The sequence below is a fragment of the Barbus barbus genome, assembly GCF_936440315.1.
Source record: "Barbus barbus genome assembly, chromosome: 23".
NCBI classification, from domain to species: Eukaryota; Metazoa; Chordata; class Actinopteri; order Cypriniformes; family Cyprinidae; genus Barbus; species Barbus barbus.
In genome coordinates this window covers 16881920-16907632 of record NC_136751.1, presented here as the reverse complement: position 1 = coordinate 16907632, position 25713 = coordinate 16881920, and the positions used below count along the sequence as shown (strand labels likewise).

The 25713-nt window shown below is 36.6% G+C and overlaps 3 protein-coding genes across 4 annotated transcripts in view; 1 reads left to right on the top strand and 2 right to left on the bottom strand.

Moving 5' to 3' along the window:
• The window catches only part of LOC306842800 (peptidyl-prolyl cis-trans isomerase FKBP8-like), a 55670-nt gene extending 53808 nt beyond the window's left edge, over positions 1-1862 (top strand). The window contains exons 7-8 of one of the 2 annotated variants that reach the window (XM_079373873.1): positions 1015-1155; positions 1266-1862. In XM_079373873.1, the coding sequence (XP_079229999.1) occupies positions 1015-1155; positions 1266-1352 (228 nt within the window). In that variant the 3' untranslated portion in view covers positions 1353-1862. The remainder of the gene's footprint in view (positions 1-1014; positions 1156-1265) is intronic. The other variant, XM_079373874.1, reaches the window with a different exon arrangement.
• A 3730-nt stretch (positions 1863-5592) lies between these two features.
• On the bottom strand, positions 5593-18957 carry LOC306842589 (ras and EF-hand domain-containing protein; the record flags this gene model as incomplete). Its single annotated transcript, XM_079373538.1, has 17 exons — positions 5593-5695; positions 5774-5850; positions 5928-6041; positions 6121-6235; positions 11188-11269; positions 11340-11484; positions 11692-11793; positions 11872-12055; positions 12198-12268; positions 12423-12504; positions 12610-12678; positions 12825-12940; positions 16323-16403; positions 16491-16586; positions 17062-17152; positions 18070-18222; positions 18647-18957. The coding sequence occupies 17 exons, from the start codon at positions 18955-18957 to the stop codon at positions 5593-5595; spliced, it is 1992 nt and encodes a 663-aa protein (XP_079229664.1).
• Positions 18958-21484: 2527 nt separating this feature from the next.
• The window catches only part of LOC306843227 (semaphorin-4B-like), a 61372-nt gene continuing 57143 nt past the window's right edge, over positions 21485-25713 (bottom strand). Inside the window, exon 15 of the mRNA XM_079374567.1 lies at positions 21485-25623. Coding sequence (XP_079230693.1) covers positions 24860-25623 — 764 coding nt within the window. The 3' untranslated portion in view covers positions 21485-24859. The remainder of the gene's footprint in view (positions 25624-25713) is intronic.

Below are 25713 nucleotides of genomic sequence, written 5' to 3'. Positions count from 1 at the left end.
TTAAATATGAGCAGGGCTTGATTGTTTTTAATACAAGAAGCTCTAATTATAGCAAATGTAAAAGCCCTTTCACACTAAAAAGTGTAATGAATAAACCTCAGGCTGATGAAAAAGTAAATTCACGTAATGCATTACTTTACTAGTTAATACACGTTACTTGTAACGCGTTACCCCCAACACTGCTTATGAGCGATTTTGTGATTGGCCTCAGGTCCCCTCATAGTGCTCATGGTGAAGAGTGAGCCTTGTCTAGACAAAAGTAAAATATCTGCTGTTGCTATAATGACACCCCGTCTGGATAGCAGGGCAAAAAGCAAACTTTCCCTCAGGAGGGAACTCGTTGCAAAATTCAAATTAGGATCATAGAGTCAAAGATGGCATGGGATGGAAAACGTGGTAATACATGTGCTGCTATATACTTCTGCTTTTAGCAGTCTCTTAAGTGTATACTCTGTGCTAATGGCTTTTGATTATAATACATGTGTATGTAAATCTTTACTCCCTACAATGTGGTATATTCTAAGCATTCAAAATTTGCATGATGTTAAAGTAGCAAATAGGCTATAAAAAGCTCAGTAAAGTGATTTCAGTCACATACCAGATTCTCGCATTGATAACATCGAGGTCATACAAATGTATAATCCACTAGATACAATAACCAGATTTAACATGAGCAGCTCACTCTCGTCTTTTACAAACAACAACAAAACGTTGTTTACGCTTTTCTGGAAATTAATAAACAAACTACTTATTAATATGCAATTGACATTTGACATGAAGTCATATTACCCTTATAAACATGATCGCCAGCCAGTCAATCAATTAAACAATCAATAAATCAATCACTCAATCATGGCGGTCCTGAAATGCAGCTTGCAGACAGTGAAATGGCACCATCTGTTGGTCAAAGTTAGAAAGTACAGGACCGCCTTATTTTTCACAGAGCTGAAATTTTTTTCTGCTTTATATTAGGAGTTTGAAAACTAATGTTTTGTTCATATTCTATTTTTATAGGCTATTCATGCTGAACTGTCCAAGTTGGTAAAAAGACAGGCAGGGGAAAATGAGTCCCAGAGTTGGCAAGCTAAACCAGCTCAAATGCTCGGTGAAAACATAACACCCTTTCTGAGACCTCCCCCCAAAAAGAAGCCATTTGTAAGTGACTGACTACCACCTAGTGAAAAGAATAAAAGTGGTGTAAAATGGCTTTTAAAATGTGCCACAGCTTGCGTTCAAGTGTTTGATCTCGTGTCTTACTCTTTCAGGGAATTTCTTGGAAGTTTCTGCTTGGAGCTCTGATGGTGGCCTTGGGCAGTTTAGTCACATCTGTGGTTCTGACTGCACGGAACTAGCTCTCTCGACCTACTTGCAAATTAACTACAAGTCTCACAAACAAACATTCCACAGAGCTGCTGAGGGACGGAGGAAAAATGCACTGAACTGTTTAAAGAGCAGCTGTATGGGCGGTGGCACACAGACTTATGCAAAACAGAATTATGCACAGAAAAAAAAGGGCAAGCAAATGCATTTAAAATACTTGCAATAAAAACAGTATTAATATGTTTGGCGTTTTGTTTTGCTTTCTGCTACATGACATGTTAATTACTGGAATTTAGGGGAACAGCTGCCATTAAATCGTTAAGGTAGAAATGTCAGGCATGAAAAATACAAAGCGTGTGTAGAAATGAAAAAGCTAACAAGATATCAATATTACATTTACAACAGAAATGTTACAGAAAACAACATTCAAACTGTAGATGAACAATATGGCTATACAACAAATTAATGAACTGTTCATTATGCTATCTGTTTGTTGATAAAAGGACTAACAGAGTAATAAATAAAATCAATATTACAACATTAATTTCTAGACCCATTCTACTTTCAAACTGTGAAATATAATTCTAAGACCAATTTTAAATTGCTATTCAGCTATTAGAATTGTTTCATGATAAATTGTAATATATTATTATAAATAAAATATACATAAATACCATATATATTAAAATATTCTTCACTGAAGTTGTTTTAGCATATTCTTTTTTTTTTTGGAATATTCAGTTCTTACTTAAAGACATTGTGGTTAGATAAACAAGCAGCTTTGTCATAATTCCAGCTTAAATACCAGAGGAAATATAATACCTTAAACAGGGAGGTGTTTGAATATTGTGTTGGACTATGGGTAAAAAATAAGTTGAAAACCAATAGATTATATACAAAGACAAAGCATTTTTTTCTGTGAAATAACATGCAATAACGAATCATTCATAATGAATGACACCAGGAAAATGCATTAGGAAAGTAAATAAGGTCTGTTTTGATTTCATGTCGACTTCTCACGGAAATGTAACTACATCCGGCCTTGAATACTAACCCACACAATTACTCTGGCACGCCAGGGTTCAGTATCCTGGGTATAAGCATTACTCTGTCCTCCTCCACACTCCGGCACTCCTGTAAACAGACTGAATGGTGACTCAGAGGATATAATACAGCATCTGATTAATCTATTGTTGCCCAAACCAGTTGGTGTGACATGTTGGAGGAGAATCACATATTCTGTCGCTGACAATTTGTATCATGATGCAGACATTGTCTCTGATAACAGCGCAGGTGGCCGAAGTCATTTGATCATTTGTGATCATTTGAGTGCCCAAAAAAAAATAAAAAATAGGAATGTATGTTTCAATTTATGTATGTTTTTTTTAAAGGTGACCTAATAAGAAATAAATAGTCTAAAGCAGTGGTTCAGCAAACATAGCATGGGGGCTTACGATGACTTAAATGCTTTAAAAAAAAAGCATTAACCAACTAAAAGATATTTCATTTTTTAATTCACAGCAAAATCAATCAATCAATCTATGTTTTGGCTAACCTGTGCCTGTAGCTTGTAGGCTTCATTCTCTACCCCAAACCTTAGCTTTTTTTATGATTTAATATCATGGAAACAATATCACAAACATAAACACCTCATCTCCAATTACCAAAAATCCACAGTTTAAAATTGTATTATTTATATTGCTTTTTAATTATGATAAACCTAATACTAAATATTCGTTTTATATTTTATTTTTTATAATTAAATGCTACAAGAACAAAACAATCAACACTGCCTGGCCAAAAATAAAAAATAAAAAAATTACATACAATTTTGTGCTTTTAAAACATATTTTTAGTTTGTTCCTAAAGTATAAAGTCGTTTATAAAATTAAAATAAATTTGGACTGCAAAGAGCCCACTTATGTTTTTTTCATAATAAAACATTTATTTTTTACATTTCAAAATGTCATTCATAAATAAAATAAAATAAAAAAGCACATCAAATTTCTTTCACATACCCCCCTAAAATAATCTTGAGTATAGGTCCAGTTTCACAAATGACATGTCGCATCCAATCAAATGACTGCCTCCTGTGCCTAAAGATCTTGCGATGCTATGGATTCTTCTAGAGTAAGTTTGACGCCAGACTGTAAAGGCATCGGTTTGTTGGTTGGGAAATAAGATAGCGGCCCTTTGGGTGAGCTAATCTGAAAATCAGCAGAAACTGATCAAAAATGACCAGTGACTACATAAACGGATCTTACATGGGTTCAGTTTAGAAATATTAGGTCGCTGTCAGACATGACTCGGTGTGTGAGGCCTGAGGGACTGACTCCGATTTCAAATGGACTGAGCGGAATTAAAGTTTAAATTCAGTTATGACGACTACATGTTTTCAAAAGCTTTCATCAAATTATATTTTCACCATTAAATTAGTCCTAAATTCATTAACATAAATGGTATGTTGGTATCACGTGCACACCTTTCAGCTTTGACAATTAAAGCGGCTGAAACAGTTGTTGGCCTTTATTTACAGAGTTTCATTTCTGACAAGAAATTCATAATGATTCAGCATCTTTGAGTCAAACTCTGCGTTCCACATAAGGACAGATCACTCGTATTTTTTAAACGTGCATCCTCATAGAAAATAAAAATCTCAAATGATGAGATCTTTCACTAAACCTTGGCAAATAATAGTTAACTATCATTTTATTAATTTTTAAATGTAAGTTTATTGAACCTGTTTTTTAAAATCATATTATGGCTTATGGAGTATATAGTATGAAATTGTGAGAACGAGCTCACACTCAAGGAAAAAAAATATTTTATTCAGAACACCAAAGTTGTTTGTGAAATTATGTTGTGAAATTGTGTTTGAGTTGTGTGTGAAATTGTGATAGCTTCTGAACCAGTTTGATTTTTATAACAGTAGCAAACTACCCACCTACATAAAATGCACATAAATCTCAATTGTCACTCTGTAACTACTTCTCTTAGTGAAGACAGCATTTAAGTGTTTAGTTGTGATAAAAGCTCTGTAGTTTTCATGGTGGTGGGCAAAATAATGCAGTGATCACTGATAGATTCCTGGTTCTTCTTATTTTAATTCTTAAAATATTCTGAATCAATTTGCTTTGATCTAGTAAATTAAGTTTTTGAAATATTACGGACAATATTAATACATTACAAAAAAAAAAGGCATGTGTGTTACGACGTGAAGGTGGATTTGTTTATAGAATTATGCTAAAAGGCTTTTTAAACACTAAAAACTATGAACCGAGGGCTGAAGTTATGAAGATAGTGTACAACAGATTTTCCAATAAAATGGCATTGATCGTTTAGAGGCCTTAGAAAACACATCCTGACACAGTAGGCTTTTTAGGGTTAAATTGAGATCGAAACATCTTGTGATCAGATATTTCAGCACTGTGTCCTCTTTATGGGGAAATTAGTGTGAACTTGCTCGCCAGAAAAATGCCAAGCAGCCAGTGAAAAAAAAAAAAAAAAAAAGACTAAAGCCAAATAGAAGACATCAATAAACTCTTTGGACGATCCTAAGCTATTATTGTTGGGGTCATTAGACTATTGTTTTTTTGTGGTCTAGATTCAGCAGTACAGTCCTTTGTACTTTGATTTAAAACCTTTTTGTATTGTTCTAATTTAGTTAAATTGGGCATTTACTTCACTGTGTACAGGTCTTACTTTTCTTGATCAGTATTTACCATGTAAAAATCAAGAATAACAGATCCACAAAACCCATCTTGCAGTCACACACTGTTGTATTTGTATCTCATTTACGTTCCTTTACTCAAAACTGTTGAATAAAGTGTAGCTCAAATCTGAGTTTGCTTTGTTTCAGAGATCTCAAAATACTAGAGAACCCTTTTCCCCTGCAGTTCACATCAGGTAAACGGCTTCCAGATCTTTCATTTAGACTTTAAATCAGATCCAAAACTTTTATTTAACAATGTTAGACATTTACATGAACATCCTTCAACAAAACAGTAATTAAATTCTAACAAATAAAAAGTAAATATTTAAATAAACTCTGAACCCTGAGGTGAATTTGATTAATAGGCAAATGTACAAGTATACATTTGATCAGTGTGCCTAAAAACACCAAGGAAGCATCCAAACTTCTAAAAACTGCTTAAAAGTGCTAATTGCATTAAAAAAAAAAAAAAAATTACTAGCATTTTTCTAACAAAGGACAGGATTAGTTATTTTTAAAAAAATCGTAAAAATCACAATTAAACCAGATCTCTGCATGACTTAGACTCCACAGCAGTTGCTCAGCGTCTTCTTCCGTTTATGAAGACTCAGCTTAACCCGTGACTCTGATCTCCTCCCCAGTTTTGCATGTTTCTTGACATCTCTGTGATAATTCAGAAGATATTTAAAGCCTGAAAACACTTGCGTGTTAGAATGAGCAAGAACTGATGTGGTATCTTACCTTGCTAAATGTAAAACTGCCTCGATGACATTCGTCCCCTCTTTAGCACTTGCCTCGCAGAACATGGCATTATAAGCCTATATTGGACAGCAAATTAGGATTGGCATGATGGTTATTACATTCTTCCCATATAAATCTGAGACTCAAGACTCACCATAGCAAGCTTTTCACCATGGAATGCGCTCACACAGCTTCCCTCTGGCCTCTCTGCTCTCAAATCTACCTTGTTCCCTATTACACACATTGGGATGTCCTCATCCGTTGACTCCTGTGAAGAAAAGTTTACAGAATACAGTCTAGAAATGAAAAAAAAAAGAAAACACTCGCTAAAATGTCATTGACTGTACCCGAATCTGTTCCACCCATTCACGAACATTCAGGAAACTGCTCTCAGATGTGACATCGTACAGCAGTAGCACTCCATGTGCTTTGCGAAAATATGACCTGGCGATGCTGCGAAACCTGTAGAAAAGTATACACTTGTTTATGTATACCTTAAAGTAATGCCAACATGCACTATGGGTAAAGGATGCTAAATGGCCACTGAAAAATTCAGCTTTGACACAGGAATAACTTAAACACATTAAAAAGTTTTTTTAAACCGGACTCTTGAGACAGTCCTGGCTGTCTACACTACTGGTCAAAAGTTTGGGGCTGTAATGATTTTTGTATTTATTTGCTTTACAATTATTTGTTCAAAAATAAAGCAAAACATTTATATAGTTTTTTTTATATATATATATATATATATATATATATATATATATACACTTTAAAATGTAATTTATTTATGTGATAGTAGGCCATTTCTCCAGTCATCATTGCCACATGATCTTTCAGAAATCATTCTAATATGCTGATTTGGTGCTCAAGAAACATTTATCTTCAATGTAGAAAACAGTTGTCTTGCTCGATATTTTTGGTGGAAAACAAGATTTGCTGAATATGAAGCTCAAATGAACAGCATTCATTGGAAAAAAAAAAAAAAAAACTCTAACATTATAAAATGTCAATAACAATCGCTTCAAAGTAATGCAACCTTGCTGAATAAAAATATCTTACAAAAAAACTAAATCTAGCTGCAAGCAGCGATTATCGGGGTTCAAGCCTTAAAGCTATGGTCTACGATTTCAAAGATTGTTCATTATTAATAACCTCGTTTAGATGCTGGTTATGGTTCTACAGTACAATCCTAATAATATGAAGAGAAAAAAGAATGAAAAAATCCATTCACTCTATTGGGTGTACACCCGCAGAGAAATTGACCAATGTAAGCTGCTGGACAGCTTACATTGGTTAACTGCTCTCATCCAATCCCCTGCTCCACTCGCGTCTCCACCCACCGCACCCCACCCCTCCCCCTCCTGCGACATGAAATTTTGCGCGAAAGTAGGCAGCATCAACTCAGCAATGGAGAAAAACCAACAAACAGACAGCAGCAAGCGGCCCCTGCTCGCCCCAACAGTCAAGGTTGGAAGAAAGAGAAAGTCAATTGAGGAAAGAGCAGAGATTTAAAAAAAAAAAAAAAAAAAAAAAAAAAAAAAAAAAAAAAAAGTGAACACCGGACTCAAAGCCGAATCAATATAGGGTCCACCATTGCCCGTTGGAGGAAGCTTCAGAGAAACCTTGGCCTTAAAACCGACGCTGACATGTCTGACTTTTTGTTGAGCAGGTAAGCATTTATTTATACTTTTATGGTGCTTGACTGAGTGACGTTGTTCAGGTCGTTTCCCGGTGGGAGGGATCAGGTAGCACAGAGGGGAGGGGTGTGCGTGTGGAGGGGCGGGATGAGTTTTTTAAAAATTCTGGCTTTCTCGACTGATTTTCAACATCGTAGACTACAGCTTTAAGGTGGTATGTTTTCAGGGTCTAGGCCAACCTGGATGTATAGCTGACAGTGAAACATCGAAAATGGACAATAGGCTCACAGGCCAGCACAAAGACACAGAAAAAAACGGTTAATCTAACAATCAGTAAGCATGCTTGCACACACACACACACACACACATTTTGTTGCAGATATAGATTTGAAATAAATGATCGGGGACAATACTTATTGCAAGTCTTCTTTTTAAGCGTTTGTCATTTTCAGATTTCTTTGTGATCATATGACAAAATTGTAAAAACTGACACCTGTATGAACAAAATGGTAAACTTTAAATGTGATTTTAAATGTTATAAGTGTGATTTTATAACGTGATTTGAGTTAAAAACTGAGGGCTAGTTGACTTTTTAAATCTCAAATACTTAAAGAACAGTTTGATTGACAGCAGTGATCCTAGAGGCAAAGTTAATCAGAATGAGATCTATCAAATGATATGAAGATCTAGTGCATGTGAATATATGAACATGTTCTACAATTTGAGGTCATTTCCTATAGAAATTGTGTGTGAGGCCTTTTTAACTGTTACAGCGCTACCTATGGTCCGATCTCCGTGAAACTTGGCATACTTCTTAAAGAGTCATGCGTCACGTTTTCGCCAAGTTTTGAGTTTTTGTTTAGGCTTTAGGGTATGTTGTCACACCCCCTTTTTAAATGAACCAATTATAGCCAACCAAAAGGCCAAAATTCGAAATTTTTTCGATAATTATCCATCTAGAGTGCAGAGAATATTACTGCAGTGGTTTGATCGAGATTGAGCGAAAAGCCAGGGACTAGTTTGCAAAAGTAGGTTAACATTTGTGAATATTTAATGAACTATTTGATTGACAGCAATGGTTCATTAATGGTTCAGAAATGGTTCATAGTTGCTCATTATGAGGAGATCTATCAAATTATATGCATATCGTGTGGATGTGTTAAACGACATGATTACAGAGCCATAAAACTCGTTAGCGCCAATGTAAGATAGAGACTAAATCAGACAAAGTTAAGATTCCATCAGAACATCGAAACATGAGAAGCTGAGATTCCACAAAGAGGGGCCTCAAAGCTGTAACAGGACAACATCGTAAATCAGATTCCTAGCTCCAACTCGTCTGAAGCAAGCAAACTAACCAGCAAGCCTCTTTCACAGAATAGCTCACAACCTTGAGACAAAAGAACACTTATCGATAATTCCAATTCAGGAAAAAGACTGTCAAATTTGGGGCAAGTAATCAAGACTGATGGTCAAAGAGATTGCAGTCACATGTAAACCTGTGATGGAAAACCACGAGCTAAAGACTTGCTTAGATTGGCTACCCCCACACATAGAAGACAGTCCAAACCAAAATTCCTTTGTCTAAAGAACATGCCTTCGTTCTCCATGGAACTATATAAAGACTTTTCATATACACAAAATCATCCTAAAAGGACATTTCTATGCAGAACCCCATATTATGTTTGTAACCCACACATTTGACTATCCTTGCTTTAATTACTCATTGTGTACGTCTTGCTTTTAATAAGTGTTGAATAGCTTAAGCCTTAAAAGGTATTTTTCATGTTTGGTATGTATGAGTTTGAAAATTCATGCTTTAAACGTTTCTTCCAATCAATTCTTTGTCAAATGTATCAGTCTTATTATAGAAATCATGTTCAAAAGTATACTTTGCAAGAGCCTGTAAAGTTCGGACCTCTGACTGAACAGATAACAGTTGATTTATGATTTGGTGGAGGAACAGAGCAACTCCCCAAGCAAAAACAGTATCTAATTGGTCAAGATGTCCAGATGGGACGGTCTGAAAGCAGAATTTAAAAACTCAGGACACCATCAAACTCTCTCTTAGTCTCTTACTCTCTTGGTCACCCTTCTGCCACCACATTTTGACACTGCTCTTTGAGCGTGCTCTGGCCCACGTGCCAGCTGCTACCATAATGAGAAGAAAGCCACCTAGTCTCGTTACATCCTTTTATCTTTATTCTTTTACTTTAGTTTCTTTTCTTTCCGTGGAGTTTCGTGTTCTAATGCAAGTTTGCTGCAAAGTCCAGCTCCGACAGCACCCGCTTCAAACTTCAACCAGACCAACTCCGCATCCGCAGACAACGCCCAAGATGTCACTTCAAAGACTACTGAACTCAACCAATCAGACACTTCGGGGAACCCCCTTTCCTGCAAGGACGACAACAAAAGGGATCCCCTTAGCAAAGCAAGCACACCTCCAGGTTCTAACTGAATCAGGTGCAGTTAATATAAATTTTAGCCTAATTGAGAAACTCAAAGCGAGGGTTAAATAAGTGATTGATGGTTGTTAAGGTCTATGCAATTGAACATTGCTATAAACTTGGGATTTCACATTTCCATTTTCTTAAACTCATTCGTTAGATTAGTTTGTCTTAGGTTTATATAAATAAAATATTATTTATATTGAAAAGAGGAGTATCTTGTGTTTTGTGCTCACAAGTTAATGCCTTAATCTGCCGATTTTGTTACTGCGCTACTTAGGGTTTAAACTATACTTTGGATTTTAATATCCAGTGCAGAGTTTGTCATACTTTCCGATCGACCTCCGTTAACCTTGTTTAATAGGCGCTTAAACTTCTTTGGACAATGGCGGCCATGTTTTTTTTAGATACGTTAATGTCCTCAGACACTTGTGCCACTGCATACCAATTTTCAAGTCGATTGGACCAACGGTTGACTAGTTATAGCCATTTATATGTTTTGTCTAATAGCACCCCCACGTGGCAGAGCTGCGCCGTTTTTTTATTATTTAACCAAAGATAGAGCACGCACACGTGTACAGAGTTTGGTGAAGATCTCATTCCATTCATGAGTTATACTTCAAATAACATTTGGCTAACGTTAGCATAGACGCTAATTGTGGCACTGTTTTGCACGAATATTGAAATTTCAACTTTTGATAATTATTGATATTCAGTGTCAGTGGTTTGGTTCTGATGGTGCAGTGGTTTGGTTCTGATCGGGTGAAAAACCTAGGACTAGTTCACAAAAGTAGGTTTCGGATATAGGTAAATTTTAACGGGAAAACGGTGCATCGTAGATAACTTTTGTTCGTGCAGACCCAAGGATCGCAACGATGTAAAGTTTTTGAGTCTACGACAGACCGTTTACGAGCTATGGCCAAAAACGTCTGAAATTTTAGTTTTTTTGCGCTGTAGCCTGTTAGGCCGATTGGGCCGGTTCTTTGCGCCTGAGTAACGAGCCAGACTACTACCATCTGACCAAGTTTCAGCTTTCTTGGGCTGCACGATCAGTTTTAGGGAATAAATAAAGAAAATCCTAACAATTACAAGAGGGTTTCAGCACTGTGTGCTCGAACCCCTAAAAAAAATAAAAGATGCATCTTACATACTCCTGTGTGAACGGTAGTGTATGAATACAACAAAAGCAACCATTTTCTATAAAAAGCAAAGCATAATCAATCACTGAGGATTAACATGTAACTTAACATCCATAATTCAGAATTTTAACCAGGCAGGTCAACACTTGATTCCCAAAAAAAAAAAAAAAATCACAAATATACTGTACCTTTCCTGTCCAGCAGTGTCCCAGATCTGAAGGTTTGTTTTCTCTCCATCTACTAGCATCTTCTTGATTTGAAAGTCAACACCTGTATGAATGAACTTTAATTCTCAATACTTCCTGTATTTATATGGTAACAAAATCAAAAAAAGACTCACCAAGAGTGGTTTGTATATCGCCTCTAAATTCGTTAAGAGTCAACCGTAGTAAAAAGCTGGATTTTCCTGCCCCAGCATCCCCAGCCAACACCAGACGATACACTGGAGCAAGATCTTCATTGTCAAGCAAGTCTTCTTCAGTTTGCTATAGAGAGCAGTTGTAAAGAGGCAGTCTATCACAGTGATTCTCGACTTTTCAGACACCAAGGCCATCCACTTTTCCAGCTGTTTTTTTTATTTACTACATAACTGAGATACTGAGACAAGTCTTCCCACTTTTCAAAAACTAATTTGGCATTTATAGTTTCTAGAATACCTAGTGAGTAAACAAGAGTACTGTAACAAGAACTACCTTGACAGGAAAAGCAGACAACCGCCGCCGAAGTGAGGGGGATATTGAGGCAACTGTGCTACGAGCTACAGATCTCAAAGCTTCAGACTTCAGCTCTGACACCTACGAGACATTAGTTATTTAACCCAACAATGAATTATATAGATACACACCGCCAAAGTTTGAAAACTGAACTCTTACCTCCAGTTCAGATGGAATACAAGAGTAACTATGATGCACAGTCTCCACTGAATTATGGCTGCCTTCACTGTCATAATCGCTGCCTGACATCGGCTCGGTGTCTGTCTGAATGGAAACGCCACTATCCAAATACTTATCAGCCCAGCACTTCACCAGGGCTATCGTGTCCTCTTCATTAGTAAAACTTAAAAAAAAAAAAAAGTTAAACCAGAATATAATATAACATACAGGCCTAAACAAGAAATAATCTTGAAAGTTTACTTAGTATTTTTTTTCTGTCAAGATACAGCTGCAACAAATACAGAGTAAACAAAGGATACAATTACCCGCTCTGATTCATTGTACTCTGTCGAAGAGGTTTCATCTTTCTAGGAGGAACTTCATTTTTTGGTGAGAGCTAGAGAAGAGCATTTTAATGAAGGTTGTTATTGTGTACATTAAATTACTTCTAGAAACAATAGTGCACTTCTGTATGCTGGAAATCCAAATATTTGATCATGGCTGCAATGAACGCAGTTCTAACTTAAATTAAAAACCAATGGAATAGCTACCCGTCTTTTTGAAGAGCCATTATCCTGGCTCAGCGCAGAGCGTAACCCATCATTGCTGTCATACAACGTTTTGTTCATTTCCCTGATGTGAAGTCATATTGTATAAGTAAGCTAGAAAATCCATTTCTTTTTTAGAGTATTGTGATTTGACATTTGACTCCCAAAGAGAATGACTGAATTCGCTTACTGAAGGAATTCTATTTGGCTGGAATAAGACTGGTACTCCATCACCATCTTCTTAAGGTCATCACTTTCTCTGAGAAGAAAAAGAAAACCACATTAAGCAGTTTCTTAACTTCTTAGAAAACCCATTGGAGGTGGCTGTGTTCAAGAACTACTGCCACCATTCACATTTAAGTACACAAACCGAGCTTAAATGAATTGAAGCATCAGTGTTCTGACCTCTCGTGTTGGAGTTTCTGGTCAGTGAAGGCATTCTTTAACCTGTCCAACTCAACCTGGAGAATAGAGACATTTATCTGGGCTTTCATAAGAGAACTCCTCAGCTCCTCATTCTCCTGCAGAGGAACACAAAAGCTGATGAGACCACAAATATTTCAACTTGTATTTAGTGATACAATTAAAAGGTCACCACAGGAGTGCCGTTTACTCTGAAATTAAGTTATTTCGTCCTGCTCCTGCCAGCAAAATACCACAGCTACAGATCTATATAGATTTTTCAGTCCCATTGCAGTATGACTATCTAGCTCCAGTGTCATAGGATTTTTTTTCCAATTCCCACACAAACAAGAAGCTTCAGCTCACCTTGTTGCTTTTTTTTTTTTGCTACAGGCAAAAGAAAGGTGCTTTCCTTTGCGGTCATATGCTCTCAAAAAAACCCCACTAAGAATATCCAACCCTGCACCTGTAAACCATTTATTTCTGTTGCACTATAGACATTACATTTTGTATCTTAAAATGGATTTGATTAGCTCAAGTCCCACAAGTCATCTTTCTCCAGCTTATACATCAGTATTTTCCCTACTGCACCCAGCAATTCAAAACTAGTCTCACAACACTCAGTTGCAGACACTGCAGGAAAGCAGACCTATAGTCTCAGCCCTTATTCTGCCATTACAGACAAAGTGGGGCAAGATGTGTCAGTTGATAAGCTGTGGTGCAGCTGAAAGAGTTCATTATGCGTCACAAAGATTACATTTGCAGAATTGCAATGCTCGGGTAAACCGCTATAGAGCTGGTGCCGCTATAGAGTTAGAACCGGTGAATGCGGTTTACAGGTTTCATAGAAAGAATGATGTGCGCCAAATGAGTCGCTGTAGAAACCGAATACTTCAATGGTTGTGGACGAAATAGCTCAAATCGAGAGCCAACGTAAACGCAGTGCCATGTGAAATAAAATGTCCTCATGTATTAAGGAGCGGCTTGATTAAGTGCTGGAAATATCGGATGGGCACATAACGGTAACAAAACTCGAGACATTTACAGTCACACACAGGGGTATCGTGCAAACTGTTCTTCATAGGGATGTTTAGATAGCTATAAGAATTCACGTTTACATTTTTTTTTTTTATATTAAACTTACAGATCTGAGTTTAAAGGCTTAAGTTTGTTTTCTATTCTCTTCTATCAGTTCAAATGCATCAGTTGTGTTGATATGTTATTATGTTTGGCCTATATTATAAGCCTAATAAATAATCAGTGTTGGGGGTAACGCATTACAAGTAACGCGAGTTACGTAATTACTTTTCTCAAGTAACTAGTAAAGTAACGCATTACTTTAATTTACAAGAAAATATCCGAGTTACTTTTTCAAAAAAGTAACGCCAGTTACTTTTTTCCCCATATATTGACTGACAGTGCGCTGTGAACATGCTGTTACTGTAGTTCTAGAATAAATGTGAATGTGCATTAATTCATCCCACTCACAAAAAACAGATTTAGTATTCATCAAAATGAATTAAAACAGTGAAATGCAAAGTCAGAATATGACGCAAACTGCAATAATTAAATGTTAGACACAAATGTATCCAATCTCATTTTATTAACCAATGTCTTTGCTGCTGACCTTTGATGACCCAGTTCAACCATACTAATAAGCAAAAATGACTTTAGATAAACTAACAATTGTGCTTCATTGTTTTTTTTATTGCTGACGAGTGTTAAACCTTATCCTGAGTTTTACTTTACAGACGTGAATTTACTTTTCCTTCAAGATACAGGGCTTTTACATTTGTATTAAATGTAATTTCTTGTATTAAAAACAATCAAGCCCTGCTCATATTTAAAGAGTAACGCAAAAGTAACCTAACATTACTTTCCATAAAAAGTAGCTAAGTAACGCAATTAGTTACTTTTTTATGGAGTAACGCAATATTCTAATGCATTACTTTTAAAAGTAACTTTCCCCAACACTGCTGATAACTGACATTTGTTTTTTTTTTTAAATGGAGCCACTTATGCTCATCAAGGTTGTATGTATTTATTGAAAAACAGTAATGTTAACTTCGCATATTGAAATTTCTAATATTGGTTTTCTATTTTAAAATATAGTGTATTCCTGTAAAGCAAAGCTGGATTTTTAGCATCATTACTCCAGTCTTCAGTGTCACATGATCCTTCAGAAATCATTCTAATATACGGATTTATTATCAGTGTTGAAACTGTGTTGCTTATTTTTTGGAACAATTTTCTTTGATTAGGCTAATAAAAAGTTAAAGAGAACATTAAAAATATAAATATTTTCTAACAATACAAGTCTTTACTAATCTTTTTTTTTATCCGTTTAACACATCCTTGCTGAATAAAAGTATTAAGAAAAAAAAGAAAACACTTACGGACAAAACTTTTGAATAGTGTATATTGTAACAATTTCTATTTTGAATAAACACTGTTCTTTACAACTTTTTATTTCTCAGAGAATACTGAAAAATATCACCGGTCCCAAAAAGTTAAGCAGCACAACTTTCCAACATTGATAAATCAGCATATTAGAATGATTTCTGAAGGATCATGTGACACTGAAAATTCAGCTTTGCTTCAGAGGAATAAATTATATTAAAGCATAAAATCGAAAACATTTTAAATTGCAATTTAACAATATTATTTTGTGAAATAATATTTAGTATATCAAATAGATACAGCCTTGATGAGCTTAAGAAACTTCTTTAAAAAAAATAAAATTTATTGATCCCAAAATTTGAATGGCAGTATATTGTACAGAAATTTCTCAGATAACCTAAAATGTACATCATTTAGTTACATCAAGGGTCAAATCAAATAAATAGCACATTTATAAGTTACAATTTCTTCTTTTTTTTTTTTATGCGCGCTGTACAGGTCTGGTATAACGAATGTTTTCGCTCACCCACCCCGAAATCTTTCCACCACCATGAGCTCTAAGGGGCTCCGTAAAAATGTCCACCCACTAGAGAAAAGTTTTGCTCCGCAAGAAAAAAAAAATTAGAGGGAACATTGCATGCCAGGCCAGTAGTTGGCGTTGTTCCTTTGTAAACAAACACTATGCGCCTGCACACAAACCTATAGACTGAACACATATTACAACATAACGAATTCGTTTTCACGAATTTGTGTTTATAATAACAGTATAGTTTTCAAAAACTCTACATTTTGTTTTAAGTTCAAAACGTTGTTGTGTGCCCCCTCAGAAGTCATCATATTGGTCTTTAGGCAATAGTTCTACTTGATATTTTGAAGTATTTTGGGAACAAAACATTGGACTGCACAGAGAGATACTTCTCTGGATAAAATTTCTTCCACTAAAATCAGTCATATAATTATGGTAAACTTACAGGGGAGAATCTTCATTTTTGGATAAATTATCCTTTTAAGTTAAAGTTGGCACAGTTTACCCAACACTCCCCTTCTGTTCAAATACTTTTGAAGGGCCCTGCATGTTGTAAAGGAGCATCTGATTCATACCTGCATCAGATCGCTAATCTGTGCTCTCAATTTGATGGCATCTTCTCTGGGGCTGTTTAATTTAGACTCCTCTTGATACTGCTAAAATTTGAGAAAGAAAGTTACACAAAATAAAGACAAACCCACATGCAAAGACATTGAAATAAGAATCCCACATCGCTCCCTCACCTTTGTGAGCCGCTCTATTGTTGTTTGCAGGTCTGCCAGTTCATTCTCATGCTTAATTTGGAGCATAGCAATGGATTCATCCAGTTTCTTTTGCTCCTGTATGCATGAAACCCAAGAAGATTGTTTTCCTTATATGCACAGGCCTAATAAAGAGGCATTTAGCTCTCATAGAGAGGCCTTTGTGCACACAGAGTCAGGCCAGCTTTCCTGTTAAAAACATCTCACTGGGCTTCAAGAATAAAGGTGAACCACAGAGTACAAATCTGAACCTGAAATCCCTCTTTTCATTAACCAAGACAGAATTGCACACATTTACATATGTATGAATGCATACACATGTAAATGCATACGTTTATGCATGTTAATCAGTCTTGGAGTCAGTCTCATAAAACCAGAAAATAAATTGTGATATTTAAAATGCATGCATCTTTGAATATCATCAAGAATGCAGAAAAGTACTGGTTACTTTTGCATTAACCTGCATCAATCTTACATTAATATTCAATAAATGAATGTACACATCTGTGCCAATTCATAAATCACTGAACATTCAAATTGTCTGACTTCTCACCTCTTCCCTGACCCGTTCTTCTGTGCGGGCCAGTTGCTGCTGCAAGTCCTCCTCAATCTCTGCTAACTGACTGCTGGTCAGTTCCTCTGTCCTGATCACATCAAAAAGCATAGCTTTTCAGAACCAAACGGCAACTTTAAAGTCTTTATCCAGAAAGCAGTTTGAAACAACCGGCCTTGGTCTTAGGATACCCTTTAACGCATCCAGGTGCACCTACATCCAGATCTCAAAAGAAATGTTTCCTGAGGAGCTACTACTGGAGAGATGAAATACTCCTTTAAGCTACAGTCTTATCGTAATCATCAAGCGAGTGGAGTTGAGCAAACCTCTGATGAAAGGGAAGGGAGGAACAAAGGTAGGGCTCTTGAGAAGCCGCAACTGTGTAAGGTGGACCGGAGGTGAAACAAACAGCGCCAAACACACAGTAAAAGGCCTGGACTGTCTCGCTGTGAAAACAGAGCACTCAAAACTACATCCACACCTACAGAACCACATAAATAAGTTGAGAAGTGCAAGGAGAATGACTATCTTAGTAACTCAAGCCTAATTTTCAGCTTCCTCCTTCCTTATAAATGGTAGAACTTTTCTTCGTTTTAACAAAGAAGTCTTTGTAACCAGAATTCATTAAACTCTTAAAATAGAAGAAATACTTCCTGGAGAGAAGAGCGAGAGCGAAAAGGCCAGTGCTTCTGTCCACCACAAAATGCAATGCATGAATTCATTAATCTGATATTGAACATTACGGTCTTATTGTACATACTGCCATTTTGTATTACATTCAATAATGGTCTCATATCCTGAAAATATTCAAGGGGGCAGCAAAAAGACAATTAAAATACTCAAAAGCCTTTGTAATTAAAATCGCCTTAAAATGCTTTCAAAGATGTATGACTCTATATCAATGCACAATTATCACCTGGTCATGACAATCTGAAAGAGCCAAACCAGCTGTTGTAAACAGTGATTCACCACAGCATCCCAGCGGAATTCTGGAAATGCTCCTCTCACCTTCGTAGACTGCTCTCGAGTTGTTCACTCTCCATCCTGTGCTCTTTGCTCTCAGCTACAAGAGCCTTGATGAGATCCTCATATTGCTGCAATAACAGCTCATCTGATGTGGAGTGGATCTGTTCATACAACTCCCTCAATTCATCCCACTGTCTGCAGACACAAGTAAGTTGCAAAATAAAATAAAAAGAAATGCGAGACTGGATGAAAAAAAATGAATCCAGTTGTCAAGGCAGATACTGGCATGAGTTTGACCCCCCCCCCAAAAAAAAAAAATAATCTATCCATCTACGCACACACGTATATCTATAGACACAGATATTATAAATATAGCCATCTACTCACCCACACACATATACTTATTATAGTATCTATACATACATGTTGACAATGTTTTAAACATTTGTTCTAAAATAAAGTTAAAAGGGGGGGGGGGGGGGTGACTTGTGAAAGCTATAGACAGACACGTAAGGAAAACTTAATTTTTAAAAAGACCAAATCTTCGTTTGGCTTCTCTTTTGTCAGTAAATGTTTATCAAAATAAGTTAATCTGAACGTCAAGTCAAAATATAGCTACCTTCCCAAATAAAAGGCCACATCTCCGTCTAATGTGTTTTCAAACTCATCCCAAGCGCTTCTCTGACTTTGCAAACTGTTTCCCAACAAAGCTAAATTGAGGGCTTCGGAAACTTCATGGAAGCTTGAGGAAAAATCGTTAAAGTTAATGTATCCGTCTCCGTCCAGATCAAACTTGTTGAATAATGTCCTGATCTCTTCAGCAGGCACATTTAACTCTCGGCAAACATTAGTAAAGTCCTCGTATTCCACTCTTCCTGACTTATTCCCATCACATGCTGCAAATAGTCTCCGAAGGTCAGCTTGGTTCATATTTTCACTAGACGATGACAAACAAACGATACAGAATACACCTGTGCACAAAGATAATGCTCCGAAAACGTGTAAGCGATAAAAAGACGAAAGTGTGAAGAGAAATGAACGCTCAAGGTTCGTGATCTAACATGTAGCCTACATCACCAACAGGTGCGCAGATACTACAGGCAGCTATGAGTGATTGAATGATCGCTCATTATCTCGCATTGTAACAAGCTGAACTCAAGTTAGTGTGTCATTGGATAGTCATGGAGGTAGGCGTGCTGTAGAAGTGTGTACAACAATCTGAGAACCAGCCCACATTTTGGTCTGGTCAGCTAAAACTAGCAAAAAAAAAAAAAAAAAAAAATACTGACCAGGGGTGCCTTTGCTACCCAACTTGGTAACCACATGTGCTTATGTGCACATATTAGCTACTTATGTGCTTTATAATTACATAAGAATAAAAATATACAGTATAGTGAATAAGGGATAGAATAAAAATAATAAGGAATAAAAAAACAAGGGAATGATATAACAATGAACTTGTATGGATCATGCTTTTCAGAGAGGCTTGATTTCACTGCGCCTCTACGTTACTTTTTCTAAAAGAATTTGTCCATAGGATACGAATATTAAATTTAGTACGACTATAATAAAATGATTTAAAAGATATTTTCAGACATCTTCAGCAAAATGACATCGCAAATGCGGTCATGTCGAGGGCGGTTTCATCTGTGGAAAGCGCCTGTTTATTTCCCTTCCAGGTGTGGACTGCTGCTGAAGGACGTTTGCCTGCCTTTGTTTGGTAATGTCCACGCTACATTGTTAGCTGTACTCTCGTCTTCCATACAATTCAAAGATTGTTTCGCCGAATTGCACACAGATTGCCACAATAAAAGCTAACAGATCTCAAAGTAGCTAAACTAAAAAAGTAAACAAATATCCTAAAGACATTCCTTGATGAATGTATAGGCTATTATTATTTTTCCTCATCTCTCTTTGGATGTGTCATTGTGCAAACAGTGCACCACACCTAAGTCTTAAACTAACTCAAGAGTTTACAAGATTTAGTAGCCTAGTTCACTTTTAGCTGCGACGCACATAAAGCGGGATTAACTGAGAGGAACCTAATTATTTACGTTACCATAGCTGGATATGAGCATCGTCTTATCTATGTCACCTACTGTTTGTTACTTTATTTAATCGGGAAGAAACAAGATGATCACAACCATTGCGGCGGGTGAAATATATAAAAAAAAGGATGACAGTGTCGTATACCAACAATGGCCACATGAGAGCAGCATTATTACAGTAAAATTAAGAGCGCATTCACTTGTGCAGATGGCGCAAATCTCTTTTGAGGTGCTAGTGCTGCATTGAGAAAATTTAAGAAGGGAGAGTAATATTTCTATTGGAAATTTCCATACAAATCAAAAGAGAACCTATGAAACCATAAGGATGCATCAAATTTATCAGATGACCCCTTGAGTGGTAGTGGTAGGCTATATATAGTGACATCAAACTACACACAGACACACAGGAAACACACATGGTTTCTATGTTGTATGGGGAAATTCTATAGGCGTATGATTTTTATGCTGTATTTTATACTAAACCTACCTCTCACAGAAAACTCTGCATTTTTACATTTTCAAAAAAATCTGTATGATTTATAAATTGTTGGTCTTACTATTCTTTTTAGTTCCTGTAACATAGGGAATAACACACACTCATACACTCACACACAAACACACACACACGCACGCACGCACACACGCACGCACACACACACACGTTGGGTTTCCATGTTTTATGGGGACATTCCATAGACATAATGGTTTTTATACTGTAACTGTATTTTAATTCCCCTTACCCTACCCCTAATCCTACCCCTCACACAAAACACTCAAATTTTTTACATTTTCACTTAGAATGATTGTAATAATTTTAAATAATTAGTTTTTTTTCCTCTTACCAAGGCTGAATTTATTTAATTAAAATACAGTAAAAAAACAGTAATATTTAATATTGTTACCATTTTAATTCAAAATTTCTGTGATGGCAAAGCTGAATTTTCAGCAGCCATTTCTCCAATCTTCAGTGTAACATGATGAAAGCAGCAAAAACTGATTTCAACATTAATGAGGTTGATTGTCAATTATTGAGCACTAATAAATAATAATTGAGCCACCAAATGAATGATTTCGTAAGGATTATATGACACTGGAGACTTATATAATGGCTGCTGAAAATTCAGCTTTGCCATCACAGGAAAAAAATCATATTTTAAAATGTATTAAAATAGAATAGTTATTTAAATAACAATGTCAAAATATTAGTTTTTACTTTAGCCTGTATTTCTTTAAATAAATGTAGCCTTGCATTTATAGGTCTCCTTTTAAAAGCATTTGAAAAAAATCTTAATTAGTCCAAACTTTTGACCAGCAGTGTGTGTGTAATAGTTCTATGCCACTGCAAGTTTCACAAATTGACCCAAATAATGTTGAATCAGTACAAGCCAGTGGTTTTATTTTTTTTATTTAAAAAATTAAAATTAAAGTGCTTTTATGTACAATATAATAAAAACAACAAAACAGTAGTGATGTATAATACAAAAAAATACATTTCACAACAGTTTTTTTTTCTTTACATTGGCAGCAAAATGTACAAATACACCTCTACATTAAAGTTTACAAGACATTAACTTACAATAGGTCAGAGCATCTTGGTTCGCCATTATAAAGAATGTATCTGAGCATTTAAGAGTGTAGAAGACTACTACAGTCCAGTAACTCTTATGTCTGAGTCAGTTCAGCACTGAAATATGTGACTATATGACTATCTATATGTGACTAAATCTACCGCTTGTAGGTAGCAGCTGATGTACAGTGAAGTTTTCACATTGTCTACTTTGTAAAACGGCACGCTAGTGATAATAATCAGATGACGTACTGAAAAACATAAGCAAATTTGCTTACATTTAAATTATTTTTGCATGATATTTTGAAAATCATTTTCAAACAGAGGTCTGAGTATATGTAAAACAGTTATATCATTATTACAAATACATTAGTTTTTTCTCTCTTTTTGTGCTTTAAATATAGTCTGTAAGTGTTTTGTGTGTGAATATATATATTAGGGGACCTCTGCAGATATTAATTAGCACAGTGGAGACATACCCTTGCAGTGGACTGTTGCACAGACAACCATTCAATATACAGTGGTTTGCGACTTTACATGTACTAGGTAATTCTACTGTGTAGTCCACCAGAGCAGACATGCATGTGAGGTTTGCTTTTTGTTCACGTGTTTGAATCACAAAAAGGCTACAAGATTTTATTTGCTTTTCCGCATACCATTTGAGTCACAAAATCGAGCTCGGTGGCATTAACAAAACCATTCAATAGGTACTTGCTACAGCAATGTCAAGAGAATATTCATTCCCAGACACTTGAACCATTTCCACATTCTGTGCAAACATAACAGAAAAAAAAGAATTGTAATGCATTCTGGTAAAACAAACAAACAAACAAAAAAGCAATCTCGAATGTCAAAAACATTAAAAGCCATTCACTACCTCCCCTTACAAATATAATTATACAACTTTGTGATCAAAGTCATTGTCCATCAGATCATGTAAAAGCAAATGTCCCGTTTTTAAACATTCAGTACAAATTTAAATAAGACACGTTTCTATTGAAAGAATCATTTTGGAACACTTTCAATCAATACATAACTACATTCACAATACAGATGTCTGTGTGATCTTTACAGATCAATGGCGATGAAATATTACACACTTTTGTGGTGCAATATACAATGCTTGTCTTTGGGAATTTTACTGGAAATATGTTGATATTGGAAATAGACTTTTTTATTATTATTATTTTGTGTGTGTGTGTGTGTGTGTGTGTTGTTAATATACATTTTTACATGGATCCTTATGTTGATTCTATGCTATAGTAACTTACATTTGTGTCTTGTTTTGTGGTTTCCATCCCCATTGCTTTGCAGCAGCCAAGCACTGTACTTTTTTGTAAGACAATCTTGGCAGCTGACTATTTATAACGGGCTGTTTCATATACCTATATGTCATTGCTCCCACCCAAAAACATCTGTTAGCCTGCTTTGACTTAAGGTGTTACAGTGAACATGGCACTTTTTCACGGAAAAAAAATCTGCTGGTCACTTTACACTCTTCAGGAGCATAGATCTCATAGCTTAGCGTAAAATTGGCATGTAAAGTCTTAATCACACGTTTTCATTCTGTCCGAATGCAAATTTATCATTCGAATTTACAACATGGCAATAAATGTCTTTAATCTGAACACTAAAGTACACTTTTGAGTCTTGACAGATCCATAGAGATCTGAAATGGTTCACTAAAATCTTTTGGCACAACAACCAATTTGAATCAGTAAACAATCTTGAGATGTTTAGTCACTTCCACTGACTGTTAAGCACTACTTCAAGGGATATTTCAACAAAAATTTTAAACTTTCATCATTTACTCACTCTCACTACTCACTCATGTTGTTTCAAACATGTATGATCTTCTGAAGAATGTTTCTGTTGTTTTTGTCCTAGTGGGGTCCAAAACAACACTGGAAACCATTGCTTTCAATTTACATTTGGAAACATTTGGAGGGTGAGTAAATGAAGACTATTTTCATTTTTGCATGAACTCTCCATTTAAATCAGTGGCTCTCAACAGGGGCCTCAAAATTACTTCAAACAATTAAGTAAAACAAACTAACAATTATTTCACCCCCTTTGTCTTTTTAGAGCCAGAATTCCAAAAACTTAGATATATGAGAAAGCCTCATATTTTCTAGATTTCTAGACCAGAAAAGGTCATGTAATTTAAAGTAAACTCCATGAGCCTTTTTAGAATTTCTTAAATTTTTTTTAGAGAAAATAAATCATGAACAACTGGAAAAGTCATGGGCTCCTCAAATGATCTTGTGGACTATGAGGGGCTTTGGAGTCAAAAACGTTGAGAAACACTGGTTTAAATGGTCTATCACTGGTAGCAACTAATTTTTGGTTGGGGGTATAAGGAACATAGAGATATTCAAATTCCTGCATCTTCAGAATGTAATTTGTGCCTTGGACATACTCATAGTATTGCTAACATGCCTTCTTTGGAGTTCTCTACACACTGAAACCCCACTGCGGGCTCTTTATATGCCTCAATCTCACTTGCATACTTTATTTAATGTGTGTACCTCTGAGAAGCTGTGTAGAATACTGAGGTCGTGGCATCACTTATTGTTCTAGGACAGCTGTGTGCTGTTTGTTAGCTCTCTACAAGATGCTTCTCCTTTATGTTATTTGCATAGTATGCCTGCTATATGCCTGCTGAGGTCGTGATGATATACTGCGCAAAGGTTTTGCATATATCATCAAAGCTTTTGATGCACCACTACGCCTTATATTGAGTTGAAATGTCAGCTAATCATCTCACGTCAGGCACTATGTTTAGCAGAGACTCTATTGTTGACTAAAGTTTGAATTTTCGTTTTCTCGTTCACAGGACGACCAACTCTACGCTGCAGGTATGAGATGGGAGCATGACAGGTTAGTGAACCCTGAGGGCATCGTATTGCTGTCACACAGATGCCACCAGACATTTTTGGACGGACCAGGTGGGACGACTGGATCGGCGTGCCTCGCAATGCCCACTATACTTTTTCAAAGTGTACTCTAGGCCTTGCGTCCCGCTCAGCATGGCTCTGGGTGCTTCACAGACTTGGCAGTGACTGAGAAATGTGAACAGGTCACCAAGACAAAATGAGAGGAGACAAAGTGCAAAATAAAACCCAGTGATGGTACGTTTCCAGTCAATTTTAGTCTGTCCCTCTCTTGGTGCTGTTCAGTTCAGAGGCCATTTTTTTAACAGTCATCCCAAACAGACTTAAACGATCGAGTCTTTGATCTCCGAGCCCAGTCGCACTCTAGGCCGCGGGCAAGTCGGTGAGATCTCAACGTGGCTCTCCTTTAAGTTCAAAGGTCTCTTTTCGGATTCTGAGAAGCTCTTGCTGTTCTCGGGTGAGGAGCATTCATGGGTGGGAGTGCTGCAGATGTAGTTATCATTGAGCGTCTGGTAGCCCTTGTGGTCAGACACCGAGGGGGGGATGTTGTTGCCATTTAATGGAAGGCTTTCCGTGTGCTTCCCTGGAATTCGCGGTTTCTTCTGTTGCATGTTCGGGCACTCGCCCTCCTTCAGCATGGACTTCATCCTGTCTCGGTTCCTGTATGCCACAAACAGAGACAGGACCACCAGGGAGAACACAAGTAAGGCACACACAACGATCAACTCATTCCAGTACGTTTTGGTTTTTTCCGGTGACCATGTTTCCCCGGGCAGGATAATCGCTTCCCCTTTGGGTACCAACTGCGTTCGGGAACGTCCAGTCAGGGTGGTGCTTTCGTGATCCGCTTTGACACAATAATTGGCCAGAAGTTGTCGGTAGCCGCCTTCTTCTGACCAACATTGGTAGATCTCCTCCCTCTCCACTTGGGCTACAACCACCAGCCCGCCGTCAGGACTAGGATAGACGAATCGCTCGGCGGTGTGACTGTACTCCCATCGCCTCTCAGCCAAGTTAGATCGCAGCTTGCAGGGAAGAACCGTAAATGTGTTGGCTGGTATTTGTACCATATGGCATGATGGAACACCTGTGAGTTAGATGGTCTTATTAGTTACTAGTAAATCAAACATTTATCTCCCATATTAGCAAACCACCACGCAACCACTTCAATCACTTA